Source organism: Sminthopsis crassicaudata, chromosome 2, assembly GCF_048593235.1.
Source record: "Sminthopsis crassicaudata isolate SCR6 chromosome 2, ASM4859323v1, whole genome shotgun sequence".
Classification (NCBI taxonomy): domain Eukaryota; kingdom Metazoa; phylum Chordata; class Mammalia; order Dasyuromorphia; family Dasyuridae; genus Sminthopsis; species Sminthopsis crassicaudata.
In genome coordinates this window covers 462,840,571-462,865,783 of record NC_133618.1, presented here as the reverse complement: position 1 = coordinate 462,865,783, position 25,213 = coordinate 462,840,571, and the positions used below count along the sequence as shown (strand labels likewise).

General features: G+C 34.4%; 1 protein-coding gene across 3 annotated transcripts; it reads left to right on the top strand.

Moving 5' to 3' along the window:
- Positions 1 to 415: 415 nt before the first annotated feature.
- On the top strand, positions 416 to 16,470 carry LOC141557391 (N-acetyllactosaminide alpha-1,3-galactosyltransferase-like). Of its 3 annotated transcripts, none has more exons than XM_074292954.1 (5): positions 416 to 731; positions 3,063 to 3,151; positions 7,466 to 7,531; positions 11,755 to 11,892; positions 15,552 to 16,470. In XM_074292954.1, the coding sequence occupies exons 2-5, from the start codon at positions 3,072 to 3,074 to the stop codon at positions 16,231 to 16,233; spliced, it is 966 nt and encodes a 321-aa protein (XP_074149055.1). In that variant the 5' UTR covers positions 416 to 731; positions 3,063 to 3,071; the 3' UTR covers positions 16,234 to 16,470. The 3 variants fall into 3 exon arrangements, with proteins under 3 accessions (XP_074149055.1, XP_074149056.1, XP_074149057.1); XM_074292955.1 differs by lacking the exon at positions 416 to 731 and adding an exon at positions 2,304 to 2,500; XM_074292956.1 differs by lacking the exon at positions 416 to 731 and adding an exon at positions 4,247 to 4,369 and having other exon boundaries at positions 3,066 to 3,151.
- The last annotated feature ends 8,743 nt before the right edge of the window (positions 16,471 to 25,213 follow it).

Here is a 25,213-nt window from a genome sequence, read left to right as displayed (position 1 = left end):
CTTTGGGATTCCTATGAATCCAATTGGGCCTCCAAAAAAATCTCAGGAATAGAAGAGCCAAGAAAAACAGAAACTCCAGAATAAAAACATTTGACTCAATGCTTCTTAAAAAGAGTCTGTTTGGGCATCTGCATGACTGATCATCAATCATAGGTAAGTTTGACAAGATTAAGTGTTTTGAAGGCCTTTTTCCTGACAAGAACAATAAAAGATTGACTGATTCTGGCAACTCTATATATACACTGATAAAATGCTCTATTCATTCAATGCTTTTTGCCTTCACAAAATGTCATCTTATCATTGCTTAGAATTTCTACAATAGACATTATCCATTGGGCATGTAACATTGTAATAACATCTATTTTCATAGATGCTATATTCTTGGACCAAGTCTTCTCTCTAGTTGTTCTCCATGGCCAATCAGAATTATCTTCTGAAGGAATCTAATTCTAAATGGGGTTCTAATTTGTAGCATTCCATCTTGGAAGTCAACAATAGAAACTAACTGATGGAAAAGGTTTTGACCAATCAGGTACCAGGGAATATCCTTGTGGTAAAAACTTCCTTATAAAGGTTCATTTATCATCGATACATTTCTTATAACTCAAACTTCCAGGGGTAACATATCTTACTATGCTTATAGTTAGTAATACAGTAATATCAACATACATGAACTGGAACCAAGAGGGTGTTTACTCCCATTTGCCCTTCTCCAAGGACATGAACATGAAGTAAGTAGGAAGAAGGCAGAAGTATTGTCTAGTGGAACAAGCAATGGCTTTGTAGTCAAATATTGTCTCTGCTTCCTACCTTTGTGATTACAATTTCCTCCTCTGAAAAATGAAGAGATTAAACTAGATTATTTTTTAAGTTATTTTGATCTCTAAATCTATATCATAACAGCAGTTCTCAAATATTTTTATCTCAGAGCCCCTTTACACTGCTCAAAATGATTAAGGACCACCCACTTTTCAAAGCTTTGTTTATATGGGCTGAATTGAAAAATTCTTAAATACAAAAAACTCCCTTAAGGGGTCTAAGAAAATCTCAAGCATCCTATAGTTTGAGAATCACTGCTCTCTATATATTTCCTGTCTAAAGGGCCAGAGATTCAGGTAAAGGGTAGGATAGATTGCTAAACCCTTTGTCATGAATAAAATAACTGAAGATAAAGGTTCTCATATTTGAAGATTCTTTTTTTTTTTTTATATATATATATATATATTTTATAATATTATCCCTTGTATTCATTTTTCCAAATTACCCCCCCTCCCTTTATTCCCTCCCCCCGACGACAGGCAATACCATACATTTTACATGTGTTACAATATAGTCTAAGTACAATACATGTGTGTGAATATCATTTTCTTGTTGCACAATAAACATTAGAATCCGAAGGTACATGCAACCTGGGCAGACAGATATTAGTGCTAACAATTTACATTCCCCTCCCAGTGTTTCTTCTCTGGGTGTATCTACCTCTGTCCATCATTGATCAACTGGAAGTGAGTTGGATCTTCTTTATGTTGAAGATTTCCACTTCCATCAGAATACATCCTCATACAGTATTGTTGTTGAAGTGTACAGTGATCTTCTGGTTCTGCTCATTTCACTCAGCATCAGTTGATTTAAGTCTCTCCAACCCTCTCTGTATTCCTCCTGCTGGTCATTTCTTACCGAGCAATAATATTCCATAACTTATATTTGAAGATTCTTAATGAAAGTCAAAATCAGCAACTTTCTGAGAAGTAAATTGCTACATTTAGCCAGGAATTGCCATTTGAAACAGAATCAGAGAGACTTTTGTCATGTGACATTATCTCTCAACTCTTAAGTCTTCTGCATGGACAGAGAAAGAATCATACATATAACCAGGAAATCTAGGACCAAAGAAACCCAAATAAAGTTGGGGCCATATGCTCATCAATTGGCCCAGGGGGGTGATCAAGATTATTAACATCAAGGAATTTTTGCTACAATTCATTTTTTTTTAAATGGCAAGATTGACTGTAATTGTTGTTGTTCAGTCATGTCTGATCCTCTGTTACCCTATTTGGAATTTTCTTGGCAAAGATACACAGAGTGGTTTGTTATTTCTTTCTCCAACTCATTTTACAAAGGAGGAAACTGAGGCAAACAGGATAAAATAACTTAACCAGGGTCATACAGCTATTAAGTGTCTAAGACCAAATTTGGACTCAAGAAGATGAATCTCTAGCCACTGTGCTACCTAGCTGCCCTTCTATTGGCTGACTTCATAGTAAGAGGTATCATCATCAATTGAGGAAGATATACCCCAACTATATTGCCACAGCAACAGCCCTTCTGCTATGCCTCTATCTTTTTTGTGCTCTTGGTATCAGTATCCTTGGAATGTTATTTTTAGGAGGCCTTATAAGAAAGTTCACCAAAGGCTCAGAGCCTTAGCCACAACATTGAAAACATCCCTAATTTCTCTCCAAATACATGACCTGGGATCTTCCATTCTGACTAAGGAAAGGTAAAGAAATTCACAGTTAAAATATGAAACTTTTCCCCTTTGGGTCCCTTGACAAGCCCAGATATTTCTGTGAGTTGGTCCTAGGAGAGGCAGAACCATCATGACAGAAACTAGGACATTTTAAGGTGCTTTCCAACAGAGAGAATTCTGCTAAAGATAAAATTACTACTTTTCAGAGCGAGGGGAAAGAAACAGTTTCCCAAATGGACAAATCATGAAGCTAATTAGGCCATTCCTGCAAGAAAGTGTTTAGACACAGAGGAGACATTCAACCTGCAGAGGCCTTGTCAAGTTGGCAGACAACCCTCCATAATGTAAAAAGAGAAATATGGTTATGAGTATACCTGAGCTTGTGGGAGGCAGGGGAGAAGGAAGAATAAAGTCTAAACTAATAGGTTGCTTATGGATTATCTGGGATGAGCTCATCTCACAAGAATATTGTATTATTCAATGGTCATAAATAGTTTCTTTTTTTTCTAGGAGTTGGGGAGACAAGCTGGACTGTGTTTCACTACAATTTTCATTGTAATCTACTCTTCCTGTGTTTGTTTCTTCCTCCCAGGAGAGAACAATGATCTCCAAAGATAAAATCCTTCTCTTCCTGCTGTTTTTGCTAACTTTGGGGCTCATTATTCAGGAATTTGTCAATAGGTAATAATAAAATACTAACTGCAAGTTTTGTTTTACTTTTGATGACTGAATTCAACCATTCACAATGTTGTAGTATATTTTTTAAATGGACAGAAATTCAGGTTAAATGAATAGAGCATTCTTTCTTTCCCATATCTCTGATACTAAAGAGCTTAAAGTAGCAACCATCAAATAAATATTGTGAAGGGTCTACTTTTGCACTAGATACATATACTAAAAACTGAGGATACAAAAACAGAATGAGAAAAAGACAGGGGCATGGGAGGGGGGCAGTTGCTTAACATCTGATATTTTGAGGAGAATGGAAAGAGCTTTGAAACTAAGGGGCTCCAATAAAGTTGCTACAGCAGAGCCATGGAGAAAGAATGCATTCCAGACATTGGGAGTAACTTATTCAAAGTCACAGCCATAAGAAAGAGAATGCTGTTTGGCTGAAATTTAAGTGTGAAGGAGAGTAGTGTTTAGTAAACATGGAAAAGTAGGTTGGAGTCAGATTGTAAAGGACTTTAAAAGATATTTGTATTTTATTTTAGAAATAATAGGGAGGTACCTAGAGATCCTTGAGTAAGGAAGAATGGGAAAAGATGGGGGTGGGGAAGAGAAGTAGAGAGGAAAGGAGGGAGAAAAGGAGGAGAAGAGGGAGAAGAAATGGGAGAGGGAGAAGAAAAGAGGAAAAAGGAGAGAGTGTATTTTAGCATCTGTGTAGAGAATGAATTGGAGAGAGAAAAGATAGCAATATATATGTTGGATCCAAATGAGAAGCAACTTCAACAGTCTTAAGTATAAAACTTTTTACCTCTTCTTCTGAATCTCAGAAAATGGAAAAAAATTCATATTGTTTTCTTTTTTTAGCTTTTCTTGTTGGAAAAAAAATTTTAGTTAAATTGTAATAGTTACCTTATTGAGGTAACTTATCATTTTTAAATGAATCAGTTCTAGGACTTTGGTAACAAAGCAGCAGTATCAGATTTTAAAAAGAAAGAAAGTATACCTGTAGGTAATAATAGATAGACTAGGAAAACCAGAACTAATATTATTTATGTTGCATTGAATTTTTAATTTTGCTACACATTTTCCAATTACACTTTAATCTAGTTGGGGTCACAGTAGGAGTTTGGCTTCCAGAGTGTGATACCATATGTTCAAGCATAGCCATAATTTCCTGTCCACAGCAGCTGGATCCAAGAAGAGGACATTTTCACATGGTGGTCCCATCTTGTAAGCATGATGAGCAAGTTTCTGTTTGGCTTGTGCCTCAGAGGTGGTCTCTGGCTATTAACACTAAGCTTTTAAAATTCCCTCTTTAGAAATTGTTATTCAGCCACTTTGGAAGTCCCCGATGGTTGAATCAATCAGCGCATTTTTCACCTGCATTCACACATGCACAGCACAGCAATGACAGTGTTTACTTTGCATGTGCTCACAGAAATAACAAGTCACTTTCTTGGGAGACAAAAGATCTGGGTTCAAATTCTGGTTCTTTCACTCACTAAATTTGTGACTTTGAACAAGTCACTTAATCACTTTAGATTTCCATTTCCTTATGTATTATATTTATCCTTTCCATTTTGAGGAGATTAAGGATATAGTGTTATCCCCCATCTAGAAAGTCCACATAAAAATTTTAGGTCCTCCCTTCAGACAAGAGAAAAATTATTTTAGTATAAAATATGTTTATATCACATAATACTACACATATATTTTCTGTGTTTCTGAATTTCTAAACTTTCTCTATTATCTACTGGATTTAACATGTTATCTGTAACTTTTACAAGCCCTTCCTCCCCTAAAAAAAATTCCATTTATTTTTTCCTGCCACAAAACTACATCGACACTGTGACGGGGAAAGTCACAATATGGAGGGGATATCTTCCCAGAAGTTGCTTCCCTGTCTATAACAGTCTATATCTATAGCATCTGTAGTTAAGGGTTGTCTTTATCTTTGCTGGGCTAAATAATGCAGGCTACTCTATTGGTGTCATGGACCCTGAGGAAGCTGCCAACCAAAGTTGTTCTGGCAGAAAATAACCCTGGCCTCCCAGTTTTAGAAGGGGCATCTGGAACCAGCTGTGGCAAATAGACTATCTAGAAATGAGTTCAAAGATTCCACTTAGGAAAAAAGAGCCTGAAAGCTGGAGACTAACAGGCTCCTTTCTATGAAGTACCAATGAAAGGCCAAGGGAAGCATCAGAGACTTATAAAATTTCAGAGCTATAAGAAACCTCTGAGGTCTAGCCCAACCCATTCCTGAACAGTAATCTTTTTACAACATCCCTCTTAAATGGATAATTAGCATTTATTTGATGCTCTTCAGAGATAGAGAACTTAGCATTTCCTGAGAAAGCTCAGGCTATTTTTGAACAACTCTCAGCGTGAGGGAATTTTTCCTGTCTCCTCACAATTTCCCCACAGTGTTTCTAGTTGTACCCTGGAGAGCTAAACAGAGCAAGTCTAAGCCCTTTTCCATATGACAATGCTTGAAATAATTTGGGGGACTTAACAGAGGATCAAAAACCTTCAGGGACTCAGGAAAGACAAGAGGCAGTGAATATGGTAAAGTGCTCAGTGATTCAGAGAATAAGAACTGACTTGGGATTTAAGGCAAATGGACTTGGCTAGTCACAAACTTTATAGTGACACAATGGAGAGGACTTTGGGCTGAGAATCAGGAAGACTGGAGTTCCAATATGGCCCCGGACACTTAACTAGCTATATGACTCTGGGCAACTCATTTAACCCTACTAACCTCAGTTTCCTCATCTCTAAAATGAACTGGAGAAGGAAATAGTAAACCACTCCAGTACCTTTGCCAAGAAAACTCCAAATGGGGTCACAAAGAGTCAGACATGAATGAAAGGATTGAGTAATAGAATCAGTCTCGCTTCTATTAAAAATGGTCCAAAGTTCCATCTTCCTAGTGAATACTCAGTTTAGAATCATCTTAAATAAATGCCTTTACCTCATCTTTGTATAAATCCTCTTAGTCTAAGCTCTATAAAATAAATGATCACTAAGGTCCCTTTTCCAGGCTAACTCCTATGTTCCTAAGTGGATAGTGAATAGGTCATTGTTCATTATCAGGACACATTCAACCCTGGTCAAACCAAAATGTTCTTAGCATTTGGTCCATATGGGATTGGGTATAGGAGAGATTCTATTTAGCCTACTATTTTCCAGTTGGATTTCCCTAACATTCAAAGCATCCTACCATCTAAAAGCAGTCTACTTTTCTTATCTTAACACAACTTATCTATAATTCATTCTTTTCTTATTCCCTCAGTGTTTACATTAAACTCCATTCAAACTTGACTGTGTACTCTTTTCTCCTTGACAGCATGGTGAAATAAAAAGATTACTTACTGGTTAAAAGTCATACAAATTGGGCTTGAATGCTTGGGCAAGTCCCTTAACATTCCTGGAGCCCCAATTTTTTCATCTATAAAAGGGGTGTTCGTTGGGTTTAGAGCTTTTCCAACTCTTAAATTTATGATCCTATGAAATTATTTAACTTCTATGGACCTCAGTTTCCTTATCTGTTAAAAATAATGAGGCAGTTAAACTAAAGGGTCATCTCTAAATCTTTTCCTGTGACTTCTTTTGTTTTCCTAACCCCTTGATTTTAGTTAGTCTCAATCCTTTTACCTGGATTTCTCTCCCCTCCTTCAAAAGTACTTAATATCTTAGAGACAATCTACAGTCCATAGTCTATAATCTGTAAACCCTTTTCCATATGACAACACTTGAAATTAATTTGGGGGATTAAACAGAGAATCAAAAGCCTTCAGAGACTCAGAAGAGACAAGCAGAAGGGAATATGGTACAAAAAGTGTACTTATTTTACAGATGAGAAAGCAAATTCAAAGATTAATTATCCTTCAAGACTTAAGTCTAATATTACCTACTTCCTTGATCCCCTATATTTGAAAATGTTCTTTCTTCCTTTCCATGAACTTCACAAAAAGTCTAATGTATTACCTACTTCCTTGATCCCCTATATTTGAAAATGCTCTTTCTTCTTTTCCACGAACTTCACAAAACAATCTCTTTTTATCTCTTACATACACATTCTCTTTTCTATTATACTTGGCATTTGTGTCAGAGTTCCTACAAGGTAGGAACTCCCACGAATCCAAGGCCCACGCCTCATTTATCTTAGTATTTCTACTGCCTAGTGCAGTGCTCTGGATCAAATTGAAAATGTCCGTGTGCCTCACAATGAATTGTTTGATCTGACAGATATTTACAAATGTAATGTAACCAAATGATAGCCAGTGGTTCCATAATCACCATCTTTACTTTTCCATTTGCACTCAGGGTGGATCAGCTGAAAACATCTCATCAATCCCATACTCTTCAGCTGTCAGACTGGTTTAGCCCCAGGTAAGAACAAAACCTCTGCCCTACATGAAGTCAATTCTCAGGGCAGCATCCAGCAAGTGGTGTCAGGTGGCAGCAGCAACACAGGAGAATAATTGAGATGGGAAAGGGATGTTTATTTAGAGAGGCTTATTCACCACTCAGTGGACTCAACTGCTAATGGCTTATGCCAGTCTGTCTTGTATTCCTGAATTCTTGTTGCTATTCAGTCCTTTCTTTTGTGCCCGATTTTTTATAATCTCATTTGAAGTTTTCTTGACAAAGATGCTAAATTGTCATTTCCTTCTCCAGCTCATTTTTACAGATGAGGAAACTAAGGCAAACAGAGTCTTGTTCAGAGTTATATTAGCTAAGTCAATCTCTGAGACTGGATATGAATTTAGGTCTCACTCCAAGCCTTTGTATTCTTGATATGCAGGGTAAAAAGGAGGGATTAGTTTTGGGGTGGGGCTAATCAGAGCACAATGCCTTTTATGTGACAGGCACATAAATCTTGAATTAAATTTGATTATAACAAAAGAACTGAGTGGACCTAATTTATTGGCTGACATTCAAGAGAAAATTGGGACAGGTTATAAGGCCAGGAAATGACATAATAGTTGTCTTGTGCATTATTCTTTACAAAGTGTTTTCTATATGAAATACTGGGAATGACACCCAGGTGACTGATTTTGTCAGTAGAAATATCCCTGAACTTGAAGTCAGAAAACCTGAGTTCAAATGTGGTTCTTCCATTTATTATTTGTGTTACCTTGAGTTATGTAACTAATCTGGCCTTCAGCTGCTTCATTGACAAGATGCAAAGCTTGGACTAAATGATGTAGAGAATATCCTTTTCACTTTGCAATCCATGAGCCTATGATCTCATATGATCTTTATTAAAAAAAAAAAAAAAAAAAAAAAACTAATGAAATAGGTAGGACAGATATCCATTCAATACTTAGATGGATCTGTGATCTTTTCTAAGATAGTTATGTACTCTATCATGACCATCCAAGGGTAGGAGATATTGATCAGTGTATTTAATCAAAACACCTCTATACCCCAACTGTGGCCAAAAGAGAACTTTGAATGGTTCAAAGAATGCCTAATGGCATCTCCAGATCAGTTGACCAAAGTGTCTGCATCAGGAGTCAAGAAGTCATGATTTCATTCATGATTTCACAAAGAAACCAGCAGAGAAACCACAGGATGCGTAAGGGGAACTTCTTGTACACCTCCAAATGGGAAAAATGGATTTCTAACTGATGAGGGGCTGTGAGTTTCCTCTTTAGCACACATTTTCTCTAAGCTTGAGGACAATTTCCCCTAGACTTTGCATTTTGGAAGATTGTATATTATGGAAGATTGTGTCACAGACTTTTGATAGGGTCGATGTCTTGTACTAGCTATTTTTACTGTTTCGCCCCAGTAAAGGCAATATTCCCTTCTAAAAGTCCTTTGAGGCTGCCTTACTGTCCTGATTCCTAACTGATAATCTTAGGGTAGGGGACAGTGGGGATCTCAAGTTAATAGTATTAGAAAATCATCTCCAACAAATCAGGAGTATCCCTAGAATACTGAGAGGGAGGTATAGTCTTTCTCTGATCCAAGACTTGTCCATGAGAATAAGAGTAGAGATTAGGAGATTCGTTTATACAGGCTATGTATACTTTCTCATCCTGTGTGAATCTTGTTAATATTTTCATGTATACTTCTAGAGAATAATTCCAATGTACTCTTACCCCCACTTACTGATATTGTTGATATTGATTGTAACAATACATCTTTGTACCCCAATAGACTCTCACCTTGTTGCTGAGAAGGTGATATGTTCTATTATCTATTTTTAGCATCTATGTTTTTCAGTTACCCAGAATATGACTATATTTTAGTGAAGTTTTCATTTAAAAGGTTTTGCTTATTTTGGATCTATTTTATTTTACCAGTTTGTGCATATTTTCAATGTTTCTCTGAATTCCAAAGATATTTTTCATTTTTTTATTATTCAATGATAATGTTTAATTATATTCATTTATACCAGATTTTTTTGGCTTTTCCAAATTTCTGGGCTTCCATTTTTGTTTCTAATTCTTGGCTACATAAAGAGTAGAGTGTGTGTGTGTGTGTGTGTGTGTGTGTGTGTGTATTTACTTTCCTATCTGTCTTTGGATTCCTTAGGGAATAATCCCAATAAAAGGTAAAGCTTTTGGGAGAGATGCCTAATATGAAGAAATGCTTACTTATCCAGGCAAGGAGTAAGTAAAGTGATACAATGTAGTAGAAAAAATACCAAATGTGGAGGACAAGGGTTTGAGTAGAGGTTCTACCATTTACTACCTGTATGACCTCTTTGTTCTCCTCTCTGACCCTGTTTCTTCATCTTTAAAAGGAGAGAGCAACATGTATAGTCTTTCCTATGGTCCAATGACAGACTCAAATTCTACTTTTGCTACTTAATGCATGTATGATCTTAAACAAATTATTCAACCTCCTCATTTATAGCATGAGGGGTTGAATTAGATAGTAACTATGGCATCTTCCAGCTCTAATTCTAAGTCATTCAAAAATGAAAATAAAAAGAATCTCAAAAGTCTGCCATCATACTCGCTAACAAAAATCTGCAGCTGGTTTCACCACCATCTTCTTCCTATAGGACCATGAGCATTTCCAGTGGGTCCTTGGATTCTCTCTCTCCATTTCAAATACATGAGTCTTCAAACAAAAGAATCCTATACTTATGAATACACACCCAGAGAATCACTTATACACAGAGAATCTGAGGATAATAAAATTGTTCTAAAGAGATATCAGAGGTTATACAATTTCCTGCTATAGCCATTCAGGCCTGGGAAGGTTAATAAAGGTGATGTTCCCCCTGTTGTCCTAGAAAACAATGTAATTCCCTGAAAACACCTGTCACAATAAAAATTGGGGTTAACTGTATAAATATACTGGCCAAATTTGGCCCCAAAGGACAAAGAAAAAAATATACCTCCCTCTCTTCATTGACAGAGAAAAAGGACTCTGGTATGGAACATTGTCTATATAAAAGAAGTCTTAGTAGATGTATTATTTAGTTTTAAAAACTATTTCTTCTCTTCATTTCTTTTTTATTCTTTGTTTCAAAGAATGGCTCTCAAGAGGAAAGGATACATGAAAGTGATACAAAAATAAAAGATGTCATTTTTTTCAGTGATAGAATTAAAATTGGTTCAGTTTTCCTTTCCTTTTTTTCTCCAAACAATTTTTGGCAATAGGGGTAAGGATGGAGATAGGAATAATATTAGGGATAAGGGCTAGGGAGTAGACTTGTGATTTCACTAGTATATAGAACCCCCAGATGAAAAAATTTCTTCCAACATTGTAGATCAGCACCTCCACTCTGCAACTTACAATCTTAGAGAGTTGCTTCTGTTGCCTTTGGTGCAATGTGATATAAATATCTTATTTTTCATGCTACTGAGACAGTCAAAACAGTATAAATAGCCCTGAAATCTAAGACCCTACTTTCAAATCCCAGCTCTGTGAATTTGGGAAAGTCATCTCTCTGTACTTAACTTCCTCCATCCATAAAATAAAGAGGTTGGGTTAGATGAATTGTTAAGTTTTTCTGTCTCTAAATGCTATTTTTGCATCCTCTTCAACAATAAAACAAAGCAGGGTTCTTAAGTCTTAAACTTTACTCACCAGAATCAACAGTTGCCCAAGGGGATCACTATCAGGGCCATAAGATAGGCTAGGGAGATAAGAAGAACTAGACCAGAGGAAAGACAAGAGGGGAAAAAAAGAAAAGCAGAAGGGGTGGGAAAAAGACTATCCAAAGGTTTCTTAACTTTGACAATCTGTTGAAGCTTCTACACCCTTTCTGAGAATGTTTTAATATAACAAAAAGGCCATAGATTTACAAAATAAATAAATAAATAAAAATAAAAATAAAAAGTAGTTATATTAAACTGGTTTTCCAAATACAAAAACAAATTTCACAGATCCCAGGTTAAGAGTATCGTGAATGATGGTAAAATGCTAACAATTGGATGCCATTCACTGCTTCCATGCTAAAGATGTCAATTCCTGACTTGCAATGCTAATGCTCTGAGAAATGCCAAAACTAAGGAAACCCTGAAAGTTGGACCCAGGAAGCATAATCCCATGCCATTCTTCTTATTCATTTGCTTAGAAAACATTTGATGTTGTCTTAGTAAAAGAGAAATTAGTTCAATTTGCTTTGTTGTTATATCCAACAGAGGCCGTCCAGAGGTTCAAACAGTGACTGACTGGCTTGCTCCTATTGTGTGGGAAGGAACTTACCATAAGTCAGTTTTAGATGATTATTACAAAAAGAAGAACATTACTGTGGGTTTGATGGTATTTGCTGTTGGAAGGTACGTATTCCTAGTAATTATTTTTCATTTCTGCTTTCTAATTTTAGAAATATACATGGGAGGAGGGACTGCACATGAATTTAATAAAACCCACCAAAGCATTCATATTTAATGAAACATTATTTATACTTGTTATTTTTAGGAATCCGAGAAGGTAAGACCCTTTCCTCAAGAATATTCTAGTCTATCTATCCCTTATAACAATTAATAGTGTAGGATTTCAGCTGAAAATATGGTACCACTTTAAAAGAAGGAAGCCATTTTTAAGTTTGGCTCAAAGCATCCAAAAAACAAATTGTTTGATAGCTCCTGTCTTTTAAATCCCTCTCCTTAGAAAAACCTTGGTTATTCCCAAGGAATTGCATTGATGAGGACTAAGATCTCTGTGGAAGAGACTTTATCCCATTTAAAACTCATAGACATAAAAGAGGCATATCTAAGCATTCTGAGATGTAGGGGAAACGATAACAAGTCATTTTTAATACAAGAATTTTGTCTCAAGTCCTTTAAAGGTTAAATGTTTTAGTCCCACCATGACTCCATGTTCATAGCAATGGCTTCTTCATTACAGACTTCCATAAAGGAGAAGCTTGAGATTAGATGATGCTTGAAGAGGCTGCTATCACCATGGTTATAAATGATTGTTCCAGGGAACTTACTGCAGGCTTTTTGAAGGGAAGAAAATTAACTCCTCATATGAGTCAGATGTTTGTTAATATACTTATTTATATCATTCTCTTTCTTGCAGATTATGAACCCCATAAGAGCAGGGACAATATTTTGCTTCATTTTGGATCTCCCTTGACATAGTTCTCTGCACACAATTGATGGCCATCAAATGTTGATGTTGTTAAAGATGCTCAAAATAGACAAGAAGAATGTTTGCCATATCAATGTTTTCCTCTCTTTTAAATTCTATTCATTGCAATTGCTTATGGGAAGAAAAATATATTGCAAAGGAAAGTTCAGGCCTCCTCAATTCTATGTGCAAATTAATTTTTAACACCAATTGGAGACCTTCCTGTTCATCCCTGTTTACTTTCATCTTCATGTTGCTATTATTTTATTTTAGCTTTGATTCTGTTTTCCATTATGGAGTCACAATGACAGAGTTGGAAGAGATTTCCAAGGACATCAGATCTCACCCCACCTAAAAAAGAATCATCTCTATCAATCAATCAACATTTATTAATGCCTATTATATGCAAGACATGGATGGAGATGGAGATACACAAAAGAAGCAAAAGTACTTTCTCTCAAGGAACTTTTCATCTAAATCATGTACAAACAAGCTATAGATATGTTGTTGCCATTTTTCAGTCATTTCTGACTCTCTGTGACCCCATTTGGGATTTTTTTTGGCAAAGATATTGGAGTAGTTGCCATTTCTGTCTCCAGTTCATTTTACAGATGAGGAAACTGAGGCAAACAGGATTAAGTGACTTGCCCAGGGTTACACAGCTAGTAAGTGTCTGAGGCCAGATTTAAACTCAGGAAGATGAATTTTTCTGACTTTAGATACAGAACTCTATCCATTGTGCCACCTAACTGCCCCAGATAAGATAAATAAGAAACAATTAATAGAAGGAAAGCACTGGACTAAAGAGGGGTTGATAAATGGTCATAAAAACTTTGCTCAAAGACCCCAAATGAAAGAGTACACTGTTTCCTGAGCTTGCCCATTGCACTTTTGGATCCTTGTAATTATTGGGAAACTTTGGTTTTTTATTTGCTTGTTTGTTTTATTTACATCAAACCTAGGTTTGTCTTTCTACAGTTTTATCCCATTGCTCCCAATTCTGCTGAGCATAACAAGACAAATCCCTCCCTTCTACTTACTTGAAAGCAGTTATCATGCCTTTTCTAAGGCTAAACAACTGCATTTTCTTCAACTGATCCCCACATGGAATTATCTTGAGGTCCTTTACCATCCTGGTCATCCTTCTCTGGACACTCTCCAGCTTATCATTGTTCTTCCTAAAATATGATTTCCAGAACTGAGCACCATAGTCCAGCTATGGTTAGACCAAGATAGAATACAGTGAGACACTCCATTATTACTGGATGCTCTTTTAAAAATGAATTACACTTAATTTACTTTGGAGTCGCAGGATAGATAGAGAGTTGGTCTCAGAATCAACTGTTCCTACCTCTCAGGGTTGTGTTGAGCATAGAATAAGATAATATTTTCAAATCACTTTGTAAACCTTAAAATATATAAATGCTAGCTATTATTACCAAACCTCTAGGCAGGTACAAGTTTCCACAAGAAAAAAAGAGACAGACAGACAGACAGAAACGGACAGTCAGAGACAGACAGAGAGAAACAGAGAGAGAGATAGAGACAGAGACAGAGAAAGACAGAGACAGAGAGCAGTTGTTAAGTACTTATTATGTATTAGATACAGTGCTAAGCTCTGGGTATAGAAAGGCAAAAACAATCACTGCCCTCAAGGAGCAGACATTCTAATGGGACAAGACAACATAAAGATATTCAAAAAGGTAAAGGTTCACTTTTTAGACCAAGGGACATGGGCACAGTTGAAAATTACTGTATAAAAATGAAAATAGCATCCAGAACACAGACAACACATTTTGGACAAAACCAGAAAGTGGTATAGATGCCCTGTAACGATAAGGTAAAAGCAAACCCATCAAACCCAAGGACCAAAAAGAAAATTTACAATTTTTCTTACACACTCTCTCTGTCTCTCTCTCTCTCTCTCTCTCTCTCTCTCTCTCTCTCTCTCTCTCTCTCACACACACACACACACACACACATATACACACACACACACACACACCCTTTACCTATAACTTGTAGTGATAAGTCAAGTCCAGGGAGGACTCCATGGGACAACTATAGCACTAGATGTCCATTACAAGTAGAGCTCACTTTCACCTCTGATTTTATTTATTGCCTCTATATTCTATTTTCACCTCTGACATACCATCCTCTTAAAAAATTAATGGATATCTTTTATTACATTACCATAGATTTACTCATTATTCTTCCCCTTTCTCCATCTAGAGAATCATCTTATATGACAAATAGTATTTCTAAAGACAAAATAAAAGAACAAAAAAAAAAATTTAAGAGGAAAAAATAAGTACAAACAATCAATAAATTGAACAAGATTAAAAACATTGCCCATTGTGGTGTACTTGTGAACTTTCCATATCTATGTATGGGTTGGGAGTATTTTCTCAGTTCTCTTCATTCAAATCTTTCTTGACCTTTATAATTTTGCATATTCCCTTTTGTTGTTCTTTCCATTTACAATGTTGTAGTCAATGTAATTATTTTCTTGCCTCTGCTTACCTCATTCTGCATTAATTCATGTAGATCTTCCATGTTTCTCTGACCAAGAAGAACATTCTTTATTATATTCATCATTTTTGCATAATATTAATATTCCATTATATTTTATCCCACAGTTTGTTTAGCCATTCTCTGATCAATGTGCATTTACATTGTTTCCAATTCTTTGCTATCACAAAAAGTAGCTATTTAATTCATTTATTTTTTACATTTAATACATAATTGTAACTAAAGCACAAATAATTTTTACTCCATAATAAGCAAATACATAAGCCTCATATTTTATATAAACCCTTCATTTCTATTAAAATAATTGCTTTTCTCATTTGTTACCCAGGTATCTTGATAACTATTTGGAGAAATTCCTTTCCTCTGCAGAGAAGTACTTCATGGCTGGTCATAAGTCAATTTTTTATATCATGGTGGATGACTCCTCCAAGTTGCTTTGGATAGAGATGGCTCCTTTTCATACAATGAAAGTATTTGGAATCCAGCAGAAGAAAAGGTGGCAAAGCATTAAGATGATACGTATGAAGATTATTGAGGATCACATTGTAAATCATATCCAGCATGAAGTTGACTTCCTCTTCTGTATGGATGTGGATCAGGCATTTGAAAATTACTTTGGTGTGGAAACCCTGGGTGAATCTGTGGCCCAGCTCCATGCTTGGTTTTATAAAAAGAATGCCAATGACTTCAATTATGAAAGGCGGCCTTCCTCTAAAGCATTCATACCTTTTAATATGGGAGATTTCTATTACCAGGTAGCCATCTTTGGTGGAACACCACTTCAGGTTTTGAAGCTCACCCAAGCTTGTAACAAGGGAATGCTTCAGGATAAGAAAAATGGGATTGAGTCTTTGTGGCATGAAGAAAGACATTTGAACAAATACTTTTTTCTCAACAAACCTACTAAAGTATTATCCCCAGAATATTGCTGGGATTTTTCATTAAAAGATAATTCTGATATTAATACTGTCAAAATATCTTGGCAAAACAAATTATTTGATTTTACTTAAAGTAGCATAAAGTTTTTATGAAGACATCTGGGAGGTGGATTCAACTCTTAAATTTTTTAATTAGAAAGTTTATCTTTCCAGCCAGTAGTAAAAAAGACACCTATTTAAAAACATTTTTGAGAAAAAAAAAACTAAGAAAAAGCCATTTTCCCAAAAAGCAAACTTTCCAAGTCTTTTCTTGCTTGTAATTTTGAACCTTGTAATATTAATGAGGAATAAAGAACAATTCTAAAGTAACTAGAATAAGTGGTAATTTTATACCCATTTGGAGAAATAGGAAGATAAGTTGGGCTTTAAGAAAACAAATGGCCACACACCTCTCAGATTGGCTAAAATGACAGGAAAAGATAATGATGAATGTTGGAGGGAATGCAGGAAAACTGGGACACTGATGCATTGTTGGTGGAGTTGTGAATGAACCCAGCCACTCTGGAGAGCAATTTGGAATTATGCCCAAAAAGTTTACAAACTGTTCATACCCTTTGATCCATCAGTGTTAACTACTGGGCTTATATCCCAAAGTAAAGAAGGGAAAGGGACCTGTATGTGCCAAAATGTTTGTGGCAGCTCTTTTTGTAGCGGCTAGAATCTGGAAATTGAATGGATGCCCATCAATTGGAGAATGGTTGGGTAAATTGTGGTATATGAATGTTTTGGAATATTATTGTTTTGTAAGAAATGACCACCAGGATGAATACAAAGAGGCTTGGAAAGACTTACATGAACTGATGCTGAGTGAAATGAGCAGAACCAGGAGATCATTATACACTTCAACAATATTGTATGAGGATGTATTCTGATGGAAGTGGATATGTTCGACAAAGAGAAGATCCAATTCAGTTCCAATTGATCAATGATGAACAGAATCATCTATACCCAGAGAAGGAGCACTGGGAAATGCATGTGGACTACTTGCATTTTTGTTTTTCTTCCCACATTATTTTTACCTTCTGAATTCAATAATTCTTGTGCAACAAGAGAACTGTATGGATCTGCATACATATATTGTATCTAGGATATACTTTAACATGTTTAACAAGCATAAGACTGCCTACCATCTAGGGGAGAGGGTGGAGGGAGGGAAGAGAAAAGTTGGAACAGAAGTGAGTGCAAGGGACAATATTGTAAAAAATTACCCATGCATATGTTCTGTCAATAAAAAAGCTATAATTTAAAAAAAGAAAAAACATGACCATAGGGCAATTAAGTGACCCAGTGGAAAATGGAAAGAATGCCCATCAATTGGGGAATAGTTGAACAAATTGAGAGAGATGAATATAATAGAATACCATTGCTCTATAAGAAGTGATGAGCAGATAGATTTCAGAAAAAACCTGGAAAAACTTATATGAACTGATGCTGAGTTATGAGCAGAAGAACACTGTACACAGTAACAGCAGCATTGTACAGATGATTGACTTTGATAAACATTACTCTTCTCAGCAATACAATGATCTAAGACAATTTTAAAAGACTAATGATGAAAACTGCTATGCACATCCAGAGAAAGAATTATAGAGACTGAATGAAGATCAAAGCATACATTATTTTCATTTTTTTTTAATTTGTTTTTTATGGTTTTTTTTATTCTTTCACAACATTACTAAGGTAGAAATATATTTAATATGATTATACATTTATAACACAATCAGATTGATTACTGTTTTGGAAGGAGTTAGGGAGGAAGGGAAAAAATGGAATTCAAAGTCTTATAAAATGTCAAAAACTAATATAAAGGAAGGAAGGAAGAATGGAAGGAGGAAAGGAAGAAAGGAGGGAAGGAAAGAAGGAAGGGAAGGAGGAAGGGAGGGAAAAGGAAAGAGAGGGAAGGGAGAAAGGAGGAAAGGGAGAAGGGAGGACAGCTAAAAAGGGGGAAAAATCAAATACCAGGAAGTCATAGAATTATTCAAGACTTAGCATCTTCCAAGTTAAAGGATCAAAGGACCTGGAATATAATATTCCAGAAGATAAAGAAGCTTAGATTATAACCAAGAATCAACTACCTAGGAAAAACTAAGTACCATCTTTCAAGGGAAAAGATGAATATTCAATGAAATAGGAGACTTTCAAACTTTCCTGATGAAAAAACCAAAGCTGAACAGAAAATTCACTCTTCAAATACAAAACAAAAAAAGCATAAAATGGTAAACAAGAAAGGAAGGAAAATCAAAGATGTTATTCAATAAAATCAAACTGCTTTGTATTGGTCAACCTGCCATCTGGGGTGGAGGGGGGGGGAAGGAGAGGAAAAATTGGAACAAAAGGTTTGGCAATTGTCAATGCTGTAAAATTACCCATGCATATATCTGGTAAATAAAAACTATAATTAATAAAAAAATTAAATTAAACTGTTTGCATCCTTACATAGGAAGAAAATAATTTTTACTTAATATGTAGCAAGAATATATATTATAGAGAGTTATGTTGACTTTGATGCAATTATATATAAAAAAAAGTTAACAGTGAAAAAAAAGAATTGTAATAGAAAAGAGGCAGAATAGGGTAAATGACATCACATAATGAGGCACAAAAGACCTATTATAGTAGAGGGAACAGGGGAGAGAGTAAGCAGTCTTTGAAGCTTATTCTCATCAGATTTGACTCAAAGAGTGAATAACAAATACACTTAACTGTGTATAGAAACTTAGTTTATCCTTTAGGGAAATGGTGATGGGGGTGGGGGGGTGGAGAAGGGAAAGAAACAGAATGGGGAGAAGCTGACAAAGTAGGGCAAAAGTAGGAGGGAAAAGTAAAAGGGAATGATACAGTGGATAGAAGAGAGGGCAAACTGAGGGGGTTGGGGATCAGAAGCAAAACACTGGTAAGGAGAGACAGGGTAAAGGGAGAGAGAAAAACAGGGGAAAATAGGATGAAGGGAAATACATTGTTAATGATGTGAATGTGAATGGAATAAACTCTCCCATAAAATAGAAGCAAATAGAGTGAATTGAAAGCCAGAATCCTAAAATATGTTGTTTACAAGAAGAAACATTTAAAGCAGAAAGATACACACAGAATTAAGGTAAAAGGCTGGAACAGAACATATTATACTTCAGGTGAAATCTAAAGAGAAAAAAAACAGAGAGAGCAATCCTGATCTCAGATAAAGCAAAAGCAAAAGGAGATCTAATTAAAAGAGATAAGAAAGTAATCTACATCTTGCTAAAGAATATCATAAACAATGAATATCAATTATAAACATATATGCACCAAGAGGTATAAAATTCATATTCCTAGAAAAGTTAAGTGAGTTACAAGAAGATACAGACAGCAAAAATATATCAATGGAGCATCTCAACTTCCTTCTCTCAGAACTAGATAAATCCTATAACTCCAAGCACAAAATAAGCAAGAAAGGAGATAAATAAAATTTCAGAAAACTTAAATATGATAGACTTCTGGAGAAAAATTAAATGTGAATAGGAAGAAATATATGTTTTTCTCAGCAGTACATGGAACCTACACAAAAAATGACCATATGTTGGGCATTAAACTCTCCCAATCAAATATAAAAAGACATATAAGTGAATTCTTTTCAGATCATGATGCAACACAAATTACATGTAATAAAGGAGCATGGAAAGATAGACCATAACCTAATTAGAAACAAAATAATCTAATCCTATAGAATGAGCGAGTCAAACAACAAATTATAGAAACTATAATTTCATCCAAGAAAATGACAGTATTGAGACAACATACAAAAAACTATGGGATACAGTCAAAGCAAACCTTTTCTTTCTAAATGCTTACATGAATAAAATAGAGAAGAGAAAAATGAATTGGACATGTAATTTTAAAAGCTAAAAAAACAATAAAATAAAAATCCTTAATTAAATACCAAGTTAGAAAATCTGAAAATCAAAGAAGATATTAGTAATGGTAGACAACATAAAAATTTTTGGAGGTCTATCTGCCAAGGCAAACCCAGGAATTATATGAAAATAATTAAAAAATATTTTTCATACAAATAAAGTCAAATCTAAACAATTGGAAAAATATCAACTGCTGATGGGCAGACTAAATTAATACAATAACAAATGTCAATTCTACTTAAATTAATCCACTTATTCAGTGCCATACCAATCACACTGCCAAATATTTTATAGAGCTAGATAATAACAAAATTCATCTGGAAGAACAAAAAGCCAAAAATATCAAGGGAATTAGTGGGAGAAAATGTAAAGGAAAGTAACCTAGCTGTACTAGACCCAAAACTATATTACAAAGCAGCAGTCATCAAAACCATTTGGTACTAGCTAAGAAAAAGAGTGGTAGATCAATGGAATAGATTAGCTACACATGATGTAATAGTCAATGATTATAGTAATCTAGCATTTTATAAACCCAAATACTCCTGTGCTAACTCTGCCATCTCTGATAGCACAGACAGTTAGTTTGACACCCTAGAGGAAACAAAGTCCAAATCTTTGCCTCTTTGCATGGCTACATGGTAGCTTCTCTGTCAGACTGCCAGATGGGTCCTGAGGAGCATATGCAGGGAGATGCACTTATGTCACAGGTTCCCTTGTGTCTGGGATTGCCAAGCAGCCAACCCAAGTTGTGGATAGTCTTTCAGACTGAGGATGTTAAAGGAAGAGTGCAGGGCTGGCACTCTGGATCCTCTCTACTGCTTGTGTTTCACAGAGGTCCTCCAGAGCTCTTATAATCAGAGAAGAAAACAATAGGAACAACCTGATTATCACAGGGAGAGAAAGTTGGAGCAACTTGTTCTAAGTAAACTCAAGTTTAAATCATTAGATTTAACTTTAGATAATCATTAGATTATCACTTTTACTAAGAGGGGAAAGTGAGAGGAATTGAAGTGAGGAATAGTGTGAGGAGATCCTAGGCTCTCTCTGGCTTTGGGAAACCATAGATGAGGTCCCTGGCTGCCTGGCAAGTTGAGGGTTTTTTGTTTTTGTTTTTGAAAAAGTGTCTCTGCCAATCAGGTCTAGTTTTGTGAAAAATATTTACTTAATCTGAATTGCACAATTTCTTCTTATTTATTTAGAAAAAAAAGAATACAAAGTCATTCCTCAATTGATCAGTAGTCAAAGGATATGAACAGGCAGTTTTCAGATGAAGAGACTAAAGCTATCTATAATTATATGAAAAAATGCTCAAAATCATTATTATAAAAATGCACATTAAAATATTTTTAAGGTACCACTTCACACCTCCCCAGATCGACTAATATGACAGAAGAAGAAAATGACAAGTGTTGGAAGGGATATGGGAAAACTGAGACACTAATACATTGTTGATGAAATTGTAAACTGATCCAACCATTCTGAAGAACAATTTGGAACTATGTCCAATGGGCTATAAAACTGTGTATACCTTTTGACCCAGTAATATCAATACTGGGTCTATATTCAAACAAGTCATAAAAATGGGAATATGACCCACATGAACAAAATATTTGTAGCAGTTCTTTTTGTGGTGGCCAGGAAATGGAAATTGAGAGAATGCTCATTAATTGGGGAATGGCTGAAAGAGTTATGCTATATAAATGCAATAGAATACTATTGAGCTGTAAGAAATGATAAAGAGATAAATTTAAAAAAAACAACAACATCTGGAAAAACTTACATGAACGGATGCTAAGTAAAGTGAGCAGAACTAGGAGAACTGGGTGCCCAGTAAAAGCAAGATTGTATAATAATCAACTATGATGTATAGCTCTTCTCAACAATACAGTGAACCAAGACAATACCAATGGACTTATGATGGAAAATAACATTCACATCTAGAAAAAGAACTAAAGAGACTTAATGCAGATCAAAGTATGCTATTTTCACTTTTTTGTTGGCTTTTATCTTCCTTGTGTTTTTTCCCTTTTGTTTTGATTTTTCTCATATATATGATTAATATGGAAATATATTCAACATGATTGTATATTTATAATCTATATTAGATTGCTTTCAGTCTTGGGGAGGGGAAAAGGAAGAGAGAGGGTGAAAATTTTGGAACTAAAAATCTTATAAAAGTGAATATATATATATATAATTGGAAAAAATACTATAAAAATCAAATTAGGCAAAGAAAAAAGAAACAGATCAAGGGGACATAGTATACATACAATCTACAACAGCAAATAAATATAGTAATCTTGTATTTGACAAGTGTAAAGACTTAAGTTTTGAGATTAAGAATTCATTATTTGATCCTCCTGACTCCAGGGCCAATACTCTATCCACTACGCCACCTAATGGCCCCAAGAATTCATTACTTAGGGAAAAAATTATTGAGAAAACTAGGAAACAGTATAATAGAAATTGGGCATAGACAAATATCTTACACTATTTACCAAGATAAGATCAAAATGGATACATGACCTAGATATAAAGAGAAATAGTACAAGAAAATTTGAATATAGAACATATTACTTATGGATAGGCATACAATTTATAAATCAACAAAAGACAGAGAGCAGAATGAGAATAATTTTGATTATATTAAGTTAAAAACAGGTTTTGTACAAATAAAATAAATGTTGCCAAGATCAGAAAGAAAGCAAAAAATATGGAAGGAATTTATTGAGTTTCCTCAGGTCTCATATCTCAAATATATAAAAAACTCTGCCAAATCTATAAGAATGACTCATTCCCCAATTGATAGACGGTCAAAAGATATGGACAGGTAATTTTCCAATAAGAAAATCAAAACAATATATAGTTATGTAAAAATTCTCTAAATAATTGTTGATTAGAGAAATACAAATTAAAACAACTTTGAGATATCATTATACCTTTCAGACAAAAATAATTGAAGGGGAATGTGACAAATGTTGGGGAAGAAGTGGAAAAATTGGGACACCAATTCATTATTGATAGAACTGTGAAGTGATCCAATAATTTTAGAGAACAATCCAGAATTATACCTAAAGAGTTATTAACTGCCTTACTTTTGACTCAGCAGTATAACTATTAGATCTATTTCCAAAGAGAATTGGGAAAAAAGAAAAAGAACTTACATGTTTTAAAATATTTATAGCAGTTGTCTTTGAGGTGGAAAAAAATTGGAAATTGAGGGGATGCCCATCAGTTGGGTAATAACTGAAAAAGTTGTAATATATAATCATTATAGACTACTAATGTTCCATGACAAATGATGAGCTTGTTGTTTTTAGAAACCATGGATAGACTTACACAAAATAATGAAAAGTGAAATGAGCAGAACCAAGAAAACACTGCATACAATAACATCAATATTGTTTTAAGAACAACTTTGAGCAACTAAGTCAATTTGATTTTTATAAATACCCAAATTAAACATATAGGACAAGTGAAGGAAGATGCTATCTGTATCCAAAGAACTGATAAATAAACATATGTATAGAATGATTTTATATACTTATGCATATGTGTGTCTAATGGTAACCATCTTGGGGGGGGCAAGGAAGGGAAGAAAAAAGGAGAAAAGAAATTTACATAATAACTTTATTATATATTTAAAAGGAATGGCAAGTTGTATATAATAGATTTGCAGTTTCAGGTGCCATAATCCTTTTAAAATTGTACTATGTTACAGAAAGGCTTGTTTCATATATGAAAAATATTTTTTAAAAAGAAATGTAATGATGTTACTTCATTATATGTGTACATATATATATATATACATATGATATATATGTATGTATTTGTGTGTGTATGAAAAGGAAATTCAGAAAAATCCTGGAAAGACTTTATGAACTGAGACAGCTTAAAATGATCAGAACCAGAATAATTTATATAATGACCACAATATTGTAAAGGAAAACAACTTTGAAAGACTTAAGGATTTTGATTAATACAAAAACTAATCAAGACTTCAAAAGACAAATAAATAATCATGCTTTTTGAGAGGGAGGTGATGGAACATCTGGCATACATTTTTTAACAACAGCCAATGTATGGAATTGTTTTTCCTGACTATGCTTATTTGTTACAGGGGAGATTTTTATTTATTTGTTCATTCATTAGTCTACTTGATCACTTATTAATTTAACCATTTGTATTTACTTGTGTATTCATTAATTATTTATATGCTTATTTGTTTGTTTTGGTAGGATTGGAAAGGATACTTATTATGAGAAATAGGAGGTTGGTTATATTGTTGCCAAAAAAAAAGAAGGAAAAAAAGCCCTTCGAACAATTTTTTTAAATACACATAAAGGAGTATATAAAGAAATTCAGAAAGGAATCCAGATTAGCAATTCCCTATTGGAAGTACTGTGTTGAATGAAAATGTACTTAAAAAAAAAATAAGCTGTACATAAGAGACTATAAAAGATGATTCTTTTTCTATTCATCTTTGTACATGTAAATATCCACATTTGTATTTATAAAAACATTTTAAAGGAAATTATTTTATGATTGTAAGTTGTTAAGAATAAAGTTGATAGGGGAAAGAAATATCAATAAAACATTGAAAATTATACAGAAGATGTTCAAAAGGTTCACAAACAAAATGATATCACTATATTGTTAATATGCACTTTCTAAAAATCTAAACTATTCGTGATAGAAGTTCATAGTTTCATATACAATCTTCTATGTTTTTCTTGACATATTAAAATATTTGTGATTTGTAGAATTGTCAAGTTCATAATATAAAAGAAAATTAAAGCAAAATAAAACAAAACGAAAAAATAGTGGTCAATTTGAAGTCTTTCAATTACTGTTGAAATAATGATTTGTGTCTAGAATTTCTTTTATTCTTCTAGAAGCACCAGCACTTATCTCTCTTCCTTTTTCCCCACTGAGATCAATAATACCTACTGTAGTAAATACCTTAACAGATAGAAAACATTTATATTTATATCCAGGAACCTTCCCTTCTATAGTAGAAAATGAGTTGAATAACCAAGAACATTCTGTTTTCAGAATGAGCAGGATATAGGGAATGGTGTAAGAAGAAGACTTTTGAAGATGTTATATCTTGATATTTTGCCACTACTCTGATTCATTAAAATGCTAAGAAATTAAATAAATGT